The sequence below is a fragment of the Pempheris klunzingeri genome, chromosome 20 (genome assembly GCF_042242105.1).
Source record: "Pempheris klunzingeri isolate RE-2024b chromosome 20, fPemKlu1.hap1, whole genome shotgun sequence".
Classification (NCBI taxonomy): Eukaryota; Metazoa; Chordata; class Actinopteri; order Acropomatiformes; family Pempheridae; genus Pempheris; species Pempheris klunzingeri.
Genome location: NC_092031.1, coordinates 13,971,101 through 13,991,493, shown reverse-complemented (window position 1 = coordinate 13,991,493; position 20,393 = coordinate 13,971,101). Strand labels below are relative to the sequence as shown.

The 20,393-nt window shown below is 43.1% G+C and overlaps 2 protein-coding genes across 2 annotated transcripts in view; one reads left to right on the top strand and one right to left on the bottom strand.

The window, feature by feature from the left end:
- The window catches only part of LOC139220204 (cilia- and flagella-associated protein 337-like), a 17,330-nt gene extending 15,451 nt beyond the window's left edge, over positions 1–1,879 (bottom strand). Inside the window, exons 1-2 of the mRNA XM_070852274.1 lie at positions 1,760–1,879; positions 699–745 (exon numbers count right to left, since the gene is read on the bottom strand). Coding sequence (XP_070708375.1) covers positions 699–745; positions 1,760–1,879 — 167 coding nt within the window. The remainder of the gene's footprint in view (positions 1–698; positions 746–1,759) is intronic.
- The window catches only part of LOC139220336 (myoferlin-like), a 27,994-nt gene continuing 9,434 nt past the window's right edge, over positions 1,834–20,393 (top strand). Inside the window, exons 1-26 of the mRNA XM_070852415.1 lie at positions 1,834–1,965; positions 2,887–2,942; positions 3,288–3,379; positions 7,863–7,971; positions 8,073–8,166; positions 8,251–8,411; positions 8,804–8,932; positions 9,105–9,167; positions 9,257–9,307; positions 9,413–9,443; positions 9,924–10,039; positions 10,179–10,305; positions 10,482–10,585; positions 10,689–10,757; positions 10,856–10,899; positions 11,428–11,510; positions 11,752–11,790; positions 12,126–12,250; positions 12,383–12,496; positions 12,617–12,794; positions 12,910–13,034; positions 13,190–13,299; positions 13,549–13,741; positions 13,923–14,078; positions 14,214–14,345; positions 14,452–14,615. Of these exons, the coding sequence (XP_070708516.1) occupies positions 1,878–1,965; positions 2,887–2,942; positions 3,288–3,379; positions 7,863–7,971; positions 8,073–8,166; positions 8,251–8,411; positions 8,804–8,932; positions 9,105–9,167; positions 9,257–9,307; positions 9,413–9,443; positions 9,924–10,039; positions 10,179–10,305; positions 10,482–10,585; positions 10,689–10,757; positions 10,856–10,899; positions 11,428–11,510; positions 11,752–11,790; positions 12,126–12,250; positions 12,383–12,496; positions 12,617–12,794; positions 12,910–13,034; positions 13,190–13,299; positions 13,549–13,741; positions 13,923–14,078; positions 14,214–14,345; positions 14,452–14,615 (2,753 nt within the window). The 5' untranslated portion in view covers positions 1,834–1,877. The remainder of the gene's footprint in view (positions 1,966–2,886; positions 2,943–3,287; positions 3,380–7,862; positions 7,972–8,072; positions 8,167–8,250; positions 8,412–8,803; positions 8,933–9,104; positions 9,168–9,256; positions 9,308–9,412; positions 9,444–9,923; positions 10,040–10,178; positions 10,306–10,481; positions 10,586–10,688; positions 10,758–10,855; positions 10,900–11,427; positions 11,511–11,751; positions 11,791–12,125; positions 12,251–12,382; positions 12,497–12,616; positions 12,795–12,909; positions 13,035–13,189; positions 13,300–13,548; positions 13,742–13,922; positions 14,079–14,213; positions 14,346–14,451; positions 14,616–20,393) is intronic.

Below are 20,393 nucleotides of genomic sequence, written 5' to 3'. Positions count from 1 at the left end.
AGCTTCTTGACTCCGGACAGGGCAGGAATGTTCAGGTCCACGGATCAATGAGCCATCTGTCACAAGTGTTTGACCACTGCGACAAGAGGAACGTCAACACATCACTGGTGAGCAGACCACGGAGAGATGAGTTTCCAAATTAACTGCAAGTCTGCTGGGGGCAACAGAGCCTGAAACCCCACAGACAAGCCCTCAGCGGATTAATCATTCACAGAGGCAAGGTTAGCCAGGACCCAGGAGAGTTAAGATTGGTCATCTTTGCACCAGAATAGTTCAGCTGTTGAACATAATGAGGGCTATGCAGATATCTTTGATATTACATTCTTAAATTAGTTCATGTCCAGTGCAAATGTATTCTGATGTAAAAAGAGCTATGATACTTTGTCCGGCATAGTTTGTCATGTTGTTACAGCCTCGCAGACTTCTATAAATGATGCAGTTTAATTATTGCCAAGCAACCTGCAGCACTTTTGCCTACCAGCTCAATGAGCGTGAGCCATCCAGAGTGGCCTCTCACTATGTTTAATGAAGGTAAGTCCCAGTGGAGTCTGGTCTGCTGGGCAATGCCTTGCACCTGGTCTAATATTAGACCAATACACACCACTAGCCCATAACACCTGTGCAATGACATATTAACATTTCTGCTGCAAAATGGTCTGCCTGCTGGTGCCAAAAATACTGCAAGACTTTTGCTCTACCGCTCATGTTCTTCGTTTCCTGGCTGAAGGAGAAGAAGAGCTGCTGGCTGGAGGATCACCAACAGTGGTGAAAGAGGTACTCAGATCCTTTACTTAAGTAAAAGCAGCAGTACCACACTGTGGAATGCATTCAAAATTTTACTTGAATAACAGTACAAAATTGGCACCAAAATATACTTAAAAGCACCAAAAGTAAAAGCACTCATAATGAAGAATTGAACGTTTTAAAATTATATATATTAAATTGTTGGATTATAATTATCGATGCATTATTGTGTACATCACTGTTGAGGCTGGTAAAGGTGGAGCTCATGTTATTTCACTCATGTACTGCTGGGCAGCTCGTGAATTTACATGCTGGGATTAATAAAGTCTGATCTTATCTTAATAATAATACATCAGAATATATTCATTGATTATTGTTTGAAGTATAAAGTTATCAAATGAATATAGTGATATATAAGTACAGTATTTGACATTGTGGTGGAGTAAAAGGTACAAAGTCACAGAAAATGTATATATTCAAGTAAAGTACAAGTACTTTGTTACTTTCCATCATATCTCATATTCCAGGACACATCACACACAGTGTATCAGACCTTTTCAGACCTTATCTGTTTTTATTTTTGGGTGAAATGTACATGTTATTGCTCGGTGCAGCCACTAAGTGGCGCCACAGCACAAGATTTGGACCAGTGCTCAAACATACCCGAAGGCTACTTAATTGTTTTAGAGCAATTAAAATAGAGCTGACTACAATAATCGTTCAGGCTGCTCCGACATATTTATTCATTTTAAGGAAGAATTACGGCCGCTCTGCACACAGAGATCTGATTTTAAGGCTGCTTCATGGAGCCGCTATAAATAGATAACACTGTATAGTATGAATTCATTTTGCATTTCTCCAATGATCTCTTGTGTCCTGTCTGTAGCCTACTGTACTGTATACTCTGAGGAATCTCTCCACTCAGCTGCACTCACACGATGGCAGCAGCAGCCCACAGGGATCCACTCACAGTAATGATCACACACCGGGCCCGCCCTCGTTCCCCTGGACATACCCAGCACTTCCTCCGCCCTGCCTGCCCTGCCTGCCTCACTGATGGGGCAGAGAGGATGCCGAAGCACGACCGTCCCGTGTAGACTTTTATTCCTAAACTTCGCTGTCTGTCTGTGGCCATGTTGCGGGTTGTAGTGGAATCGGCTAAAGGCCTGCCTAAAAAGAAAGTTGGAACTCCTGATCCAATTGTATCTGTGCTTTTCAGAGGTGAGTCTTATTTTGAAAGTCTAACTGTGTCTAGTCCACTTGCAGCCTGATATTTGCTCTTTAAAACAGATGGAAAGTGTCTTTAGGATTAAAGTTTACAGTCACTCAGTTAATTAGACTTATCTACAATCACGTCACTCTATGGACTTCATAGTGTTGCTGTATATTTATATGGTAATCAATAGAATAAATAAACTATACACTAATGCTCCTCTTTAGTTTTTTTTTGTAGCCTAATAGTGCATTTAGAGTTTAAAAAGCTTAGTTTAAGTATCAGTGCTCCCCCTTTAAATGCAGTGAGTTGAAAATAATAGCATAATTTGTTTAGCACCATCACAGACTTTCCCAACAAGTCACAGCATTCCCCGGATGCAGAGACAGCTGGGTAGGGACCGTGCCAGGACCTGTAGGATGCAGTGTGTGTGTGCATGAGCTCAAAAGAAGGCTGCAATGAAAAGAATTGAAATGAAAAAACAAGTTTTGAATTGTAGGGAAATCAGCCTTCAGATGCTGAATTAAAAGGACTTCAGGCCCAGGCTAGTATTTCCTCCTGAAGAGGAAATGATCCTGGCAATCAGCTCTGTTGCTCTCAGCTGTTTTCTTTGTACTTGTCTCGTCATCATCAGCCACAGGTGTGGCAGCTTCTCTCCTTTTTCCTTCTTCCCTTTAAAACCAGAAACTGCAGCTCAATGATCCCAACACCTCTCTTGCCATAAAGCATGCAGAACTCTGCCGGATACGATAAAAACTCTTAATTCACTTCATCTGCTTTGTCAGCAAAACAAGTGGCTGAAATAATTTTAGGTTTGCTCTTGGGTTTTATGTTTATGTGTCCTAATCTTAGAAATCATGTAAACTGCCATAGTGTTTTCATTGTAAAGAATAAAAATAAATATTCACAAAAAATAACTTTAATTTCAGATGAGAAGAAGAAAACAAAATCGATTGACAGTGAGTTGAACCCTGTCTGGAATGAGGTAAATCTCCTTTACACACTACTTCTCCTCTCACTTCTACATTGATTTTTAACCAAAGACAGTTTAGATCAGCTGTTAAAGAAAACAGGAATGATTGATTCATTCCAAGATGTCCCCACTCTAACTGCAGCACTAGACATCACATGGTGAATATATACTGGATATGCTGTGACAATCATATGACTCGCAGTGTGCATTGATCGTATTGACCATGTTGGCAGGTCATGTCACAGAGGTAGATGAGTCCAGGAGTTTTGGTGTTTGAGAGATGTTGTTTCTTTAGGACATAACAGCAGCTGAAGCACCATATCTGATGGACTGTGTGTCCCTCGTGTTGTCTTCCAGGTGCTTGAGTTTGATCTGAAGGGCACCGGACTGGACTCGAGATCCTGCATAGACGTGGTTGTGAAAGACTATGAAACTATTGGGAAAGATAAGTAAGTGCAATACAGCGCACACCCCCCCCCCCGAGAATGAGCTGCCTGTTAGCTTTGGCTTTCTACTTTGTGCAACAGAGGGAAGGCTCTGGTGAAAGAGAAGCTGTGAGCCTCACCTTAGTGAATCCCAGTCCAAACGTCTTCATGTCTCAGCAGAGACTTTTCCAGGAAATAATTCTGTTATGTCAGTCTGCAGGTTAACCAACAGTAGCTCAGGCGTGTGTGTGTGTCTTTGTCTTTTCCAGTTGTGTGGATGTCAAGTTTTTCAGATACATTACCTGAGCATTACATTAAGCAAGCTTTTGATACCAAAGATCACCCCCTGCTGATTAGAATGCATATTACTATCAACTCTGACAAAGTAATATACAAGGAAAGTAAGTTAGATATTTTCATAGTAACTCAGTGTTTGAGTTATGTAGCTGGCTGCCGCTACCCCCTCACACCCTACTTGCCATGCTGAGACTTGCTGACCTGTGTGGGATGACTGGTCCTGATTGGGCAACAATAGATGGATGAATCACTGTTTGTCTTCTCTCCCTGGGATTTCTGAGGCAGTCTGTCACAGAGGACAGGGGGAAAATCTTAAAGGAAAATACTCCATGTGACAGTTACTTGCCAAACTACACTGTGTTGTTGTAATTGCAGCACATGCAGTATGTATGAACTACTAAACTACCGTGTGAGTGCTGGTGCTGTAATGCAAAATGTCTCCCAAAGTTGCTCCGAAATCGCTCAAGGCTGCTACTTTCAAATAAACCCAGAATCCCATATGGGACCGATCTAGACCAACCACAAAGAATGTTTCCTCGACATCACTAATTATTATGATCAAAGTCTTGTCTATGATAAGAAAACAAAGCACATGAAAGTGTATCTGTTTATAATTTATGTCAAAAAGACTTCATGGTATATTTTGTTCCTGTTCATGTGCTTTCCCTTGTAAAAGTTCCCTCAGCACACGGGACAGTCATTACTGAGGGAGGAGCTTTTCAAATGTGCATTTCCAGCACATGAGTCCATGTTAAATTGAGTAAAGTTTTCCACTGGGCTGGCCCGTCTGACACACTCCCCAAAGATCTACTCAGTGGGAGCAGAAAAAGACTTTTCTCTCAAATAGTTTTCCAGCTGCTGTTTATGGGTAATCCCTGTCGTCGTGGCAACAGAAGAGGGGAGAGGGGGGCAGTAATCTGTGTCTCTAACTAATTAGATTTTAGAAGGAATCAGAAGATTATAAGACAAAGTCTCTCTGTGTAAATAGCAGCACAGTGTTGATCATGATGTCCAGTATTTCCTTATGGCTGTTGATGTGGAAATGCACATGACTGAGGTTTTATTTTTGATTATCTGTTTAAAGTATGTTAAACAGGTTTAAAAGAAGATGGTCCCAAATCTACATCCATGCTTGCAGCTCTGCAAGGATGTCCTTCAGCACACTGTAGTGCTTTGAGCTAAATACTAACATCAGCATACCAACATGCTAGCAATGACAATGCAGACATGCTGAGGTTTTGCAGCTAATGTTACTGTGTTAACATGCTAACGTGTTAATTAGCAAGTGCAGATGAAGTTAATGGAAATGGACAGTTTTACTGGAATTTAGTGATAAACCAAAGTATTGGACAGTTGAAATGATGATGAACAGTAATAGGATCCACCAAAGTACTATTACAATTCATCCGCTACTGGTTGTGCCCAAGGAATAAAAAGGATCATCAGAGTTATTTAGGCTGTGGATCATGAATACCTGTATGAAATCTCACAGCAATCCATCCAGCAGTTGTGTGAGATATTTCAGGCTGGACCAAAGTGGTGGACCGATCGACAGACTGGCATTGTTCCTCCTAAAGCTAGGCTAAAAATTAATATAGTTAAAATGATCTAGATAGGCAGTTTTATCAAAACTACTTCACGGTTAAAAGTTATCTGTCATTTCCTGCTTTGCATGCTACCCATACAGAGCATATCCTTATCCCAGTGTCGCATTAAAATTCATTAAGTAGACGACTACACCGTACAGTTCTACAACAGGGCTGCAGACTGTTGGAGGGAATTGTATGGTCAGTATTTTGACAACATTTACATGACTGAATGAATTAAATGGGTAAAGAGAGGTTTCACATCAGAACCCCAGTATTATTGAATTTCCTCTCTTATAAAATGCCAGCCATCAGTGGCTTTGTTCAAATATTCCACCAACTTTCACCGAGCTTGTTTGTGAAATATATGTCGGCCTCAACAGAGCACTGAAAACTCTGTTGATATGAAGCAACAGCAACAATCAGGGAACTGTGATCGCTTATTTTCACACCCTGGTCACAGATCTGAGATGAGCTGCATCATCACACACACCCATCCTAACAGATCCGTGATAGGAAATAAATTAGGACGCACTCTAACCTGCTTGTGTTGAAAGTCAGTCCTTCCCATTCACGGATGGCTGAACTATCATCATACTGGGAGGTGTACAAAAGCCAGAAATAAAAGGCTATAAAAGGCTTTAAGATCCTGACAAAGGGGGGAAAAACTACATCCACATCCAATAATAACTCCATACACATAGTTTCACCCAGTGCTTGCTTGGATGTGGGGACTTTTTCAGCTCTGGTGGGATGCTCCTCTGTGACTCACCCTGTTTTGGTCATGTCACCATGTGTTTACATGGGAAACAATGAATAAAAAGTCCTTAACATATACAGTACTGGGCTGTAACAATTGTCCCATAACTCTTAGAGCATGTTCAGGCGAGTGCCACTGCCAGTCAGGGTTCGCTAGCGTGCCGTATGACGGTACGACATGTTTGAATGCTCTTATCAGAGTGCGGTCGAGCTGAAAACAGAGGAGTTGTATTTAACCACCTGACCAACCTTTTCAGTAGTTTGGAGCCAGAAGCAGTTGGCACAGCTGTACTAGTAAGAACTCTTTGATTAAGACCAAATCCCATTAACATTATTACTGAGAGGCCATTGGACAGCTGCACATGAGCATTGTTGGTCACCCAGCCAGATTTGAGGCTACATACAAAGATTATGGAGTCACTGACTCCTTGGAGAATCCTCATGTCAGCCTCCCCCCTGATGTAGAGCACCGAGTGCTGCCAAAACAATAACTCTCCATCCTCTCTCCTCCCAACAAAACCCTGTCCAGCCATTTGTGTTGTGAGCCTAAGTGTTGGTAACCCGATATGAAGAAATCCTGTCCGAGTAATTGTTATTATGTTTTAGTATTTTGAATTATTTATTTGCTGTTTTTCCCTACTTGGAGTGCAGCACAATGGCCAGATGCTTTGCTGATCAATACTAACACAAGTTCATGCAAATCTTATTATATAATGCTAATGCTTCGGTGTATGCTTAAAGTATTTGTCCAGGAAGTTTTTGATCAATAAAATCATATGTTTTTAAAGAAATGTTTCCCTGAAAGAAGTCAAGTTTAAATCATGAAGCGTGAAGTCAGTTTCTCACAGAAATTTTGTTTCTTTGCAATTCTCTTTGTCTCATGACATTTTCCATCCAGGCCAAGCAAAGGTTGTTACCAAAGGGGGGAAATATACAATGTAGAATATTTGGGTTTATTAGAAAGTTGTAAGTTCTGGCCAGTGTGGATGTGTCTGAGTCATTTTAATCCATGGAGAGTAACTGAGTATCTGTCTTGTGAAAATTCCTCCTGTCAGGAGCGCTGCCAAAATCAGAATGAGTCCACCCAAAGAATGATACAGTTTTCATGATATGCGTGCATGTTACTTTGGACACAATACAGAGAAGATTATTTTATCCAGCTAAACATACAGTTTGTCAGATAAAACGTGTAAAAATAAAGCAAAAGAGTAATAAACACATTGGTTTATCTATGATTTGATTAAAAAAAATTATATTTCATCATCCCCACAAAATGAACATTATTAGATACTCATTTCTGCTTTATCATATAAATGTTAATGCTTACTTCATTTGTCTTGAAATGTTGTAATTGCCATCCCACAAGGACGATGTTTGACTGCTATAGTCAGTGTATGATACAGACAGTAGGGATGTTTTTGTTATCTGGAAGTTCCTGTGATTGTCAGCCAGATCTGTAGAGACGCCACCTTATGAATAGTTCATTTCAGTTCTTTTCACAGATGATCTAAACACGGTGGCTGGTAGCATCTGCGGGATGTTGACTGTGTGCAGGCGCACGGGGTGCGTTTGTTTGTCAGAGCAGGCAGGGTTTGTTAGCTCTGGGTGGTGACCTTGTATATGCCCCTTTTGTGAGTGTGACTTCACTGAGCACACATACAGCATTTTATTTCTGTGTGGTCTGTAAGCTGATTACTGATATGCTGGCTGGCTAAAACAGCAGCCAGAATTTTGCCCTAATAAATATGGAAATCAGTGCAGAACATTCCACCATACAAATTCTCCACAGTCGCATGTTTCTCAGGTATAAAATGATAGTATTAATAGTGATTTCTGTATTCAATGTTTCGCTGCTGTGTTTTCAGATTCCTTGGATCAGCCAAAATCTCTTTGAGAGACCTTGCCTCAGGTCAAATGAGATCACTGCCATCCAAAAATGTTCCTTTGGTCAGTGAAAGTGGACAGAACATTGGAGTAAGTTTCTTTCTTTTATGAAGTTGAAAAATATAAGCAACAGGAAGACCACCTTCCTTTTAAAGAAGTAAATGAAATGATAGACCCGCCACTCATTTCAGGCTACAATCGACCTTGTGATTGGTTATGATCCTCCAGCCAATGCTGCACCAAACCCCAATGACCCTCAAGCAGGAGATGCCACAGTGGATGCTGGTATGTTTGTGTAATCCTTAATGGTGCAGTGAAGGATGGTTAGAGGGATGTGATCTCTGCTCATCTTGTTTTTGTGATCATTAGGTGGTGGTGGTGGTGGTGAGGAGGGTGAGACTCTACTGGATGGGGGCCAAAGTGGCTCTCCAGGGGTCCCCTCGTCCCCTGGTCAGTCTGTTAACCTCCGCCGGCGGACGGCCAGGGCACAGAATCGCCACCGACTGGTCAATAAACCTCAGGACTTCCAGGTTAGTTTAATAAAGACCAAACATGACCAATAACTAATTTTAATATGGAGCTCCATACACATATGTTGTGAATTATTCTGTTGGCACATATTTTGGTTTTGTGGAAAGATTATTCAATTCTGGTGGTAAAACCAAGCACTCTGTCTTGCTTTTAGCCCATCCATTTTAGTGTTTATGGGAATGGCAGCTGTCTGTACTGTACTTAATTGCGTGTAACTGAATAACCTTGCAGTGGATGCCTGTGATTGAGTACATGATCATAAGCAAGCATGATTTGCATTCCTTTCATTATAAAATAACTATATACTGCAGGTCAGAATCAGATGCTCTCATACTGTCATGAATTATCTACATTCATCCACACTGATACTGTGATACTGTGTGTCTGTCAGATTCGTGTCCGGATCATTGAGGCCCGTCAGTTGTCTGGCAACAACATCAAACCGGTGGTGAAGGTTAATGTTTGTGAACAGACCCACAGGACGAGGATCAAGAGGGGAAACAACCCCTTCTTTGACGAGGTACTCGCAACTCTTACACAGTAGAGTAGCAACAGATGATACAGATGTGAGATGGGATAAAAAGATTTGTTCCTTTTGATTCACAGAGGATAAAGATTAACTTTCTCACACTAAATTTGGCAAGGTTTAGGGCTAAAGCATCTAAAACTACATTTTTTTTGTACTTTTGCAGATGTTCTTCTACAATGTCCACATGCTACCATCAGATCTGTTTGAAAAGCAACTCAGCTTCCGGGTCAGTGCCCACATGTCATTTTAGGGGTCATATTCTCAGTCAGTATGTATCAATATATAAACTGTGGATTGTTGCACTCCTCTCTGCAGGTGTATAATTCCTATTCACTGAGAGCTGACAGTCTCATGGGAGAATTCAAGGTGCCTGGTCTCATTTCACATAATTGGTACTATATTAAAAAAAAAAAAGTGTGGTTCATGCTTTAATATGAGTCTGGCTGATCTGCTTTTTGTTTTCTCACACAGCTGGACGTTGGTTATGTTTATGATGAACCAGGTAAGCTTGTCACAAACCACAAATTTGTGTGTCATTTACATTTGCTCAAGGATGCTGTTGTTTGTCAGAATCTGATGTTTTTTTACATGTTTCCTTTTTCATTCATTGGTGTCTATAATCATTTCTTTGTATTAACAGGTCATATGACTACTTGCATCTGAATGATGTAACTCATAGTGTTTTGCAGGCAGCATAAAACTCATTGTCTTATTATTGCAAGGTTAAGTAAAATTAGACAAAAATCCTTCTTTTGGATGTCCACGATATAAACAAATAAATAGCTCAGCCAGAGAATTAAGAACTTATTCTCCTTCCACCAAACTTAATTTATTTTTCAGTTAAAATTTAGTTTTGATTTTACTTTAGGACAATGAAAGCTGCGGCTGTCATTTGCCCGATCATTGTGCCTGATGGTGCTGTCTGTGTGAATGAGCTCTGTGTGAATGAGCTCTGTGTATTTATGTGTGTGTCCTATTGCAGCCCACTGTGTCATGAGGAAGTGGCTCCTGTTGAATGACCCAGATGACTCCAGCTCCGGGGCTAAAGGCTACCTCAAAGTCACCCTCTTCGTAGTGGGGACTGGAGATGAGCCTCCGGTATGAACGACAGACTACAGCTCTCAGATGACTTTCACTGGCGCTGGTTGCCTCCTTTGTTCTTATGCAAATCTGGCGCCTTTGCTCCTCACGCTGACTCATGAAGTCTCTTCTGTTCATCATGTCCCACACGCTGTAGGTGGAGAAGAGGGAATCGAATGACGACCAGGATGATATAGAGAGTAATCTGCTGCTGCCAGCAGGTGTGACTCTGCGATGGGCCACCCTGTCTCTGAAGGTGTTTAGAGCTGAGGACGTCCCCCAGAGTAAGATGAGCTGTAGTCATTATATTGGTTCACGCACAAAAAAACAAGTTGAAATCATATATAGTAATTATTTCTGATTTTATGGCTGCTGAAACTGATAAAACCAAAAATAGCAAGTTGCCATACTGTTCAATAGATTATGATTAATGAATTCTTCCAATGTTTTCTCATTTCAGTGGACGATGCATTCGTCCAGACTATGAAAGAAATTTTCGGAGGAGATGAAAACAAGAAGAACCTGGTGGATCCCTTCTTAGAGGCTCGCTTCGCTGGCAAAAAGGTTCCTGGTCATTTCTCTCATTTAGCGGTGGTGTTAAATGTAAGGATATAACATTGTTGTGTAACAGAATAAATGCTGATGTGTGTGTTTCTTGTCTCTCCAGCTGTGTACTCAGATCATTGAGAAGAATGCAAACCCAGAGTGGAACCAAGTTCTGAACCTCCAAGTAAAGGTGAGAGGTCCTAAGGATGAAAAGCTTTATTGTGACCTAAGGTAAAAAAAAGGAACAGACATTTATCAGTCCTCTCTCCTCTCTCTTTCTTTATGTAGTTCCCCTCTATGTGCGAACGTGTCAAACTGACCGTCTTTGACTGGTAAGTCCAAGAAAGATCTGAAGAATGAATGCACAAGAGGTAGTAGCTGACATTTTGTGTTCAGAGGAGGCAGTGTTGTTTAGTCTACAGTTATTTGGAGTTGAGAAGGTGTGCCACAATGGTCTAGTGAGGTGAGTGTGTGTGTGTGTTTCCTTGCTTGATCACCAACCAAATGAAAATAATGTAGCAGCCTATGACTCAGGCTATGCAGGACCCTCCCTTTCCCCTCGGTAACATGCTCTGGGATCCTGTTGGCACCGTCTCACAGCCAATTTTCATTATGGTGTGCTTCTGAGGGAACGGCCAGTTCCGATAACTCAGGTTCAGGAAGGCTGAAAGGAAATAAGTGCAAGAGGAAAGGTTAGAAAAACTGCGTGTGCCTGCAGAAGGTGTTGAAAACAAACTCGGCCACTCACTTCTTTCATAGAGGCAATGCAAAACAGTACTTCTACATTGTGAAATTTGCATAATATTTAAGTTAATCACATAAGTGTGAGTATAAAATTGTGTGTGTGTGTGTGATTGCAGGGATCGTGTGACAGGAAATGATGCTATTGGCACCACATACCTGAACCTGGCCAAGATAGCCTCATCTGGTGGAGAGATAGAAGGTATGAGATTTTTCCAAAAAAACATTATGAAAACATAAAATGTTGGCAGGAAATAAAGTCCCTAATGAATCTGGAAATGCCCAGTACAAACGTTCATAGGAAGATATAAGATATTTATTGTTTTATAATGTTGTTGTGTGAAAAAGATGCATTTTCCAGTTGAAAACTATTATTATTCTGATGTGCCTGTTTGTAGTAATGTCTAAATGGTACTTGAATTTTCCTTTTTCTCCTGGAATAGAGGAATATGCGCCAAATGCGGACATACCGTCATATGAAGGTTCATCTGTGCTCTTTTTTTGCCCTGTGTTGCATGTGATGTAACGCGTTAAGCATGTTTTGCATGCTAATTTGCTCAGTTTGTTTCTGTGTGCTCACATCGCTAATACAGTTGTGCTGTGCTTTTGTTTTGACCTTAGTGTTAGGGTTTAAATGTTTAACCATTTTGTTGTTGTACTGCCTGCCACCTGCTTACCCAGCATTCACCGTTTCCACCTTAATGTGTCCATCACCACCGCATCAAATACCGCAACACTGAAAGCTAACATTAAAGCTTTGCTTAACATAAATGAGTGTAATCTTAAAGAGGTTAAGTCTGTTTCCATTTCTCCACAGCCAACACAGGGGAGTCTGAGGTGGGTTTCCTGCCTGTCTTTGGGCCCTGCTATGTTAACCTGTATGGCAGCCCCAGGGAGTTCACGGGCCTGCCAGACCCCTATGAGGATCTCAATTATGGCAAGGTAGTGTTAAAGACATGGATTTTTCAGAATCTTATCAGTTACATATAATTTTAATATATGTCTTCTTTTCTAGCCATGTCTTACTTCCCCTTTATTGGTTTTCCAACATTTATCAACGCGTTATGTTTGCAGGGAGAGGGAGTGGCGTACAGGGGCAGGATCCTGGTCGAGCTGACCACTAAGCTGAAGGGAAAAGCTGACAAAGCAGTAGACAGTATCCACAGCGATGACATCCTGGTGGTGCAGGTATTGAGCGTATTGATACGTGTGGTTCGGTGTATATGTGGGGTAACACCAAGTTTTAGTTGGTTAAAATACTTCCTCCCTCTCTGCCCTTTCCCTCCTCTGTCGTCTTCCCTACATCAGAAGTACCAGAGGAGGAGGAAGTACTGCCTGTGTGCAGTCTTCCACAGCTGCTCCATGCTGCAGGAACCGGGAGAGCCGATCCAGTTTGAGGTCAGCATCGGCAACTATGGCAACAAGTTGGACACCACCTGCAAACCACTGGCCTCCACCACCCAGTATAGCTGTGCCGTATTTGATGGTGAGAGAGGAAGCTAGTCTATGATCTGTTCACGCACTGTAGACACAACTAAACATTAATTTAAAACTGCTTTCTTGACAAGAGGATTGTTAATCGGTGTGTCATTTTTTTTTAGGTAACCACTACTATTACCTGCCCTGGGCAGACACTAAGCCAGTGGTTGTGGTTACCTCATTCTGGGAGGACATCAGCCACCGCCTGGACTCTGTCAACATCATCCTCTACATTAACCAGCACCTGGTAATACTGCATTATCCTCTGTAATCCTCAAAAACTTAAATTGAATTTTATGATTTATTGCCTGTACATCTACAGCCATTAAAACAGACAGTATTGTACTGTTATGTGTGTGTACTTGTGCTAGTGTAATCCTCACCCTTATTTTGTTGTTGCAGCAATCCAATCTGGAGGCATTTAAAACCGCCATCTCGGCTAAAGCTCCTGACAGTGAGCTTGTAGAGGTGTGGCTGAAGTTGCTCAATCAACTGATTGAAGACATAGAAAGGTAAATACAGAGTATGGTGTTGTGTTAAAATACAGTAAAATCATTTCAATTGTCTGTGAATCTTTTTATTGGATTAAAAAGTTAAATGAACCCAAAAGGGAAGGCAAATGTATTTGGTTTAACCAAAAAAGCAAATGAAACAGGAAGAGTCATAAGAAATAAGCCCAGAAGGCTTTCCTATAATAGTTTACAGGGTAATTATGCATTACGCATAAACTCAGTTTGAGCATCGTGTTCACTCTCCTCCAGCTTCCCAGCGCCTGAGCTGGAGGGCCGCTCCAATCTGACATCTCTGGACATCCAAATCAAAAAGCTGCGAGACAGCGGTTTGAACAGCATCAAGGAAGGAGCCAGACGCATGAGAGAGGAGGCCAGAGAGATCCGTGACACTCTGCCTGACCTAGAGTCCTGGGCAGACAAGCTTAAAGTGATGGCTGAGGAGGTACGTACACAGCAAGCATTCGCGCATTTGAAATTACACTTTGGCCAAAGGGAACCAAAAGTATATCATCATTAACCCAGGTAAAAAAGTTGCTTTGATTTGGTACCGTAATGCATCATATTGTTTTTGTCTATCCATAATTCTGCATTTGTTCACGTGTTTTTCTTGTCACTGTGTGTAGCCGCAGAACAGCATGCCTGATGTGATCATCTGGATGTTACGGGGCGAGAAGAGGGTGGCCTACAGTCGCATCCCTGCTCACCAAATCCTCTTCTCCACATACAGTGAGCAGGCCTGTGGTCAACACTGCGGCAAAATGCAGACTGTGTTTTTAAAGGTACACATCTGGCATCTGAACAGTGCTAAGTGTCTTTCTGCAAGACTAGAAAGTACTATGTTAAAATTAATTCTCCAAAATCATAATGCTCATGTGATTTTTTTTCTTTTTTTTTCTTTTTCCCGTCCCCCTCAGTACCCAATGGACAAGGACCAGGGCCTGAAGGTGCCGGTCCAGATTAGAGTCAACATGTGGCTGGGTCTGTCTGCATATGAGAAGAAGTTCAACTCCTACTCTGAAGGAACTTTCAGTGTGTTCGCTGAGCTGGTACATCACTCCAAAATATAATATTATTATTATTTTTTGAGGATTACTCAGAGCCAGCAGTCAAGTCAAAACCTAACACTAAACATGTCCTCCTTTTGCGCTACAGTACGAGAACCAGGCCAAGGTGTTTGGGAAGTGGGGGACCACAGGATTGGTGGGACGCCACAAGCACTCAGACGTAACGGGCAAACTGAAGTTGAAACAAGAGTACTTCATGCCCCCAAGAGGATGGGAATGGGAAAGAGACTGGTTCATTGACCCAGAGAAAGCGTGAGTATAATTTGAGATGATCACATGGTATTTTTCCTCTACTAAAATGAACCTAAAATCTATTGTCCAAGAGGAAGGCACTGTGAATTATTTTAGGACTGAGGCTAGTTATTTATGAGAAAGTTTGTTAAATAAATGGAAGTTGCACTGCTCATTATGTGGGTTTACTCTGTGTTTTCCCCATGGAATGTACACACATTCTCTGGACTCTTAAGTAGAGGAAATGGGCCATGTCTGCTCTCCGTTTGCATTCCTCTCGTTCCAGCGGCCTTGATTTAGTGACAAAGTACCAGACTGTGCCAGTGAGCTGGAAGTTTGGAACATTTACCTTTTTAAACTATTTCCAAATGTACATACACAAACATGTCTGCTCTGTACAGACAGGTGATGAAATAAAGGGAAAGGCTGAATAAAGTGGAGTGATGGGTGACAAATTAGAGGGAAATCCAACATAGAGGACTTAATACAATATATGCAAAGTAAAATTTCCTATGTGGAGTCATAAGAGGAAAACAGACTTAATTTGAATTAAAGCTGCAAGCAGCGTTGGAGGGCCCTCGCACCTCCGTACACGTCGTGGCGTGCGGCGGCTCCGTCCTGTTGCTGGACTCTGACCCTTCCACGCGATAAAACAGGGATTTTACTGAACAGAACATCAGTGCTTCTCTTCTACAGCTGACTCAATCAGTGAGTTTGTTTATGTCATTGTGTTACTTCGATGCTTTTAATGGTTAGTTTGGATCCAAAGAAATATTTATATAGCACACAACAACACAAACATACTAACCGAATGAGGCAGCAGCAGAGCAGCAGCTTCCTGTGTTCTGTGTGGTAAAATCCCTGTTTTTGTGAATGTAGTCTGGTGTGTGTGCAGAGAGCGATATAACGTCTGTTTGTGGTTAAACCAAAAGGATCTTCCAGGTCTCTCTCTGTAGGGATCCTTTCCATGATGCTGTCACACACTTAGAATAACACTCTGAGCCTGTCAGTGGATCAAACAAGCACTTTTAGTGGACCTACTGTGATCAGGTGCAGTTGGCAGTCGACTGAGGCAAACTGGACCAATTGAGCAACTGAGCTGCAGTGAAACGAGGAAAGCTTCAGTGTGACTGCAGGATTAGTTGGTTCTGTCATGAGGAAACCAGCTGGAGGTTCCTGCAGGGAGACTCTGACCCATGTGACGACGTGACACCTCATCGCTTCACACCGTCGCATACTAAGAGCAGAAGATGGGCCGCATGTGTCGTATATCCAGATCACACACCTGAACACAACACAAGCTGATTTGTAACGCTGCAGTAGGAAATATTACATTATAATTCTGGTTGAAATAACCCATTTTGTCACTACAATATTTATTTGAAGGTTTCCTTTAAAAACAAATGTCTGAGTGCTGTTCCCTTTGTGTTTAGATTTTTTTTTGGCCTGTAAATGCACCAGTGATAATATCTAATTATATGAAAACACACTTTGTCCGTGACTACTCAATTTAAAAGAAGAGCTGGAGCTGGAGCTGGAGGCAGGACGTGGTTAGCCTAGCTTAGCATAAAGACTGGAAGCAGGGGGAAACAGCCAGCCTGGATCTGTCCAGAGTTCAAAAACACACCTGTGAACACCTCTAAAACTCATAGACGAAAACACGTTGTGTCTGGGTTGAGTGTGAACACAAACAGAAATGTAAAAATAACACAGTGGTTTCAGGGTGAGTTACGTGCGACCTCTTCGGTGACTTGGGCCTCCTCCTTTGGGGCGACCTCCTTGTTGACTTGGGTCACCTCCAGTGGGGCGACCTCTTCGGTGACTTGGGCCTCCTCCTTTGGGGCGACCTCTTCGGTGACTTGGGCCTCCTCCTTTGGGGCGACCTCTTCGGTGACTTGGGTCTCCTCCAGTGGGGTGACCTCTTCGGTGACTTGGGCCTCCTCCAGTGGGGCGACCTCCTCGGTGACTTGGGCCTCCTCCTTTGGGGCGACCTCTTCGGTGACTTGGGCCTCCTCCTTTGGGGCGACCTCTTCGGTGACTTGGGTCTCCTCCAGTGGGACCACCTCTTTGATGACTTGGGCCTCCTCAAGTGGAGCGACCTCTTCAGTGACTTGGGCCTCCTCCAGTGGGGCGACCTCCTTGGTAACTTGGGCCTCCTTCTTTGGAGCGACCTCTTCAGTGACTTGGGCCTCCTCCAGTGGAGCGACCTGGGACTCCTCCAGAAGGGCAACCTCCTCTGCGACAGAAGTGTTCTGTGGTGCATGGAGGTCAGTTGTGATCAAGTTGTTTACCTTTGAAATGGGGGTTTTTCCAATCTGCTCACACACCTGGAGCATCATTGGGTTTTTGTAGGTATCAACTTGTTTCTGCAGTTCATGCGTCTTTAGTTTGAAGACCAACAGAGAGTCTCTTTCGCCTTTCAGCCTTTCTTCCAGGCTCAGGACTTTGGTGACTCTCTCATTAAACTCAAGCCTGAGTTCCTCCAGTTCTTTTTTCAGGAGGTCAGCTCTCTGCCTTTCAGCTTGGACTTGATCTGTGAGATCTTTGATCAGGTCGTCTTTGTTGTTGTTCGACCCGTCCAGGGGCTCGGCTGCGAGGGCTGTGGAGGAGAGACTCTTGATTTCCTGTTTGAGCCTCACCACCTCCTTGTCTAGATCGAACCTCAAGCTCTGCTGCTGCTTCAGTTTCCACTCTGCTTCTTCACGCATGTACTTCTCATTGTAAGAAGTTTACTGCTCCCTACGTCTCAAACCTCTTTCATAGTGAAGGTCGGTTAGGGCTTTCTGTAGACGCTGGTGCAGAGGTGGATTCCTCCCCCAGTAGTATGGAGATGACTGGCCACCCTGGTGGTTCTGAGATGACTGGCCACCCTGGTGGTTTTGAGATGACTGGCCACCCTGGTGGTTTTGAGATGACTGGCCACCCTGGTGGTTTTGAGATGACTGGCCACCCTGGTGGTTTTGAGGTTGCTGGCCACCCTTGTGGCTTTGAGGTGGCTGGCCACCCTTGTGGCTTTGAGGTGGCTGGCCACCCTTGTGGCTTTGAGATGACTGGCCACCCTGGTGGTTTTGAGATGACCGGGAATCCCAGTAGTATTGAGATGACTGGCCACCCCGGTGGTTTCGAGATGACTGGGAATCCCAGTAGTACTGAGATGACTGGCCACCCCGGTGGTTTTGAGGTCGGCCGCCACCCCGGTGGTTTTGAGGTGGCTGGCCATCCCCGTTGATTTGAGGTTGCTGGCCATCCCCGTTGTTTTGAGGTGGCTGCTCCCTCTGGGTGTTTTCATGAGGCTCTCTTGCATCCATCGGAGCAGGAGAGACCTCATTGGATTCCCAATCCATATTTTCGACAGCGCTGCTGCCATCAACAGGTAGTGTAGCTAGTAACTCCTGTTTTTCGTCCTCCAACTCCATGATCTCTCCCCAGGTGAGACCCGCAGGCAGCATTGCCTCGACTGGACTGCTGTTGGCTTTCATTGATCTTCTTAATGGAACCGATCGCAGTTGTAACGGGTTTTCAATGGTTGTTGAAGTGTTCTTCGAACGGTGGTGTGTCTCGGATGTGTTCTGAACGTGTATCTCTCTCTGTCTATCTCTCTCTGTCTATCTCTCTCTGTCTATCTCCCTCGGCTCAGTTTGGGGTCCGTCTCTATTTATATCGTCTCAACATTCTGGAAGCCTCTGAGGTCATCAGTGACACCCTCAGCCAACATTCTGGTTACTTACAAACTTGTTTTTGTTTGAAAAATAGTTTTTCCAGTATTGTTCATCACATAGAAATATCTCAAGACAAGATATCTCAAGATATCTTGTGTATATGTCAATGGTTGCAGGAGTCCTTTAGGAGTTTCTGAGAGCTCTGCTATGACTTTTCATATCTGAAACTTTAAAAATGTCCGATTTATTTATTTCCTCATAGAAATGAATCTGAAAAATTTTCAACATTCCCATTTCTTCACCCGACTTCTAGCCCTCACAGCTCCTTCATGCTTTTAGCTAGAAACTCCATTGAAGCTTTAAAACATTCATCATCTCTCCCTCTTTCAGCACATACCTCTACCTCCTTTGTGCCATTCACCACTTCATCACAGTCGTCTTTTAAAACATTTTTAAACTTTTTCTCATTTTACATGAGTGTGTATGTGGCCGCGCTAGAGTGGGTGACGTCATCGCTAGAGTGTGGAGGAGCGGAAAAATCACATGAAACTTTTGTCTTTAACTCACTGGTTTGGCCGAACCGTTTCACCCACAATCACAGTTTATCACTCAAAATGTAGCTTAAGTCTTTGGACACGCAGTCATGTGACTCACAACACACAGAAACGCACGCAGCACGTCCCACGTCCCACGAGCCTCGGAGTGACGGGATCACCGACCGAACGCCTCATTGACTGCCATGTTAAAATGACAGAGGAGGGAGAGAGAAACACTTCTCTTGTGCTCATTTCACCAGGTCGAGACCTCAGATTACATCTACGTGTTCAGGAGACTCCGTCCTGTGCCGGACTCTGACCCTTCCATGCGGCTCAAAATGTTCATGTATGTTGGACAGCGCGTGAAGGTGTTACACGTCACTTCCTGTTCCCATGTGGCGCCAGAGAACAGCCACTAATCACGTCCCATATTCCAGTATATGAAGTGTTGACTACACTGTGAAAATGTTGTGCAAATCAAATGATCATTGCCATAGATGTGTTACTTCCTGTTGCCACCAGGTGGCACAATGACTGTGGTCACTAATTGGCATCTAGATGTCTTCAGGTTGGGACTCTTATTAAGCGTGACAAGTTTGAAAGAGATTGGATAATGTACGCTGAAGTTATAGCAGAGCTGGACAGTCATCAAACGGTATAAATTTGGTGAAGATAGGACCTTGTACAGTGGAGTTACAGCACTTTTAATGCTCATGGCAAAGGAAAATGTATTATCGAAATCGCCTGGTCGTCACGGCAACAGCTTTTGATGGAGACTCACAGTGTTCGCTCCAGACCAACATCAACATCTTGAGGCTTCCCTGACCAAATTTGAAGTGGATCTGATCAACTGGCTGGTCTTGAGCCATCATAATGTAAAACATAGCATTTCCTGTCACCACCAGGTGGCGCTGTGACTGTGAATGAATATTGACATGTAGACGTCTTCAGGGCGGGACTCTCATCAGACACGTCAAGTTTGGTGCTGATTGGATCATGTACAGTCAAGTTATTAACAACTTCCTGTTTCATGGCGAGTCATGGTGAGACACTGAATTTTGACAGCTCGCCACGCCCAAACCGTTAAAGATTCTGTAGAGACTTTTCAATAACTTTTCATCATTGATGCCTTCTCTACCAGCTGACCAAGTTTGAAGTCGATCGCTGGAACCCCCTCGGACTAGTTCGTTCATTTACGTCCCCTGTAAATCGCCAAAAATGCGTGAAAAATCCAATATGGCCGACTTCCTGTTGGGTTTAGATCATTGCTCCAAGAGACTTTTTGTGTTCGCCTTGAAGAGATATATGAACCCTCCGAATGTTGTACATGTACATAAAACGCAGTTCCGGGGCTGAGTTTAGGTGGCGCTACAGAGCCATTTTGTCACACCCATTTGCGAAACCTATGAAATACGTAATTTTTCACCACGACTGAATTTTCTGCAAACTTTCATGACTTTTCGTGCATGTTTAGGCCCCCAAAAATGCAATTCATTTGCCTAAAAAAGAAGAAGAATTCCTTGCATTTCAACTATGTTTTCGGCCCCCTGGTCTCCTGGTTTTTTTCATTTCACGTATTTTTTCGAGGCCTACCTGCTCGAGGC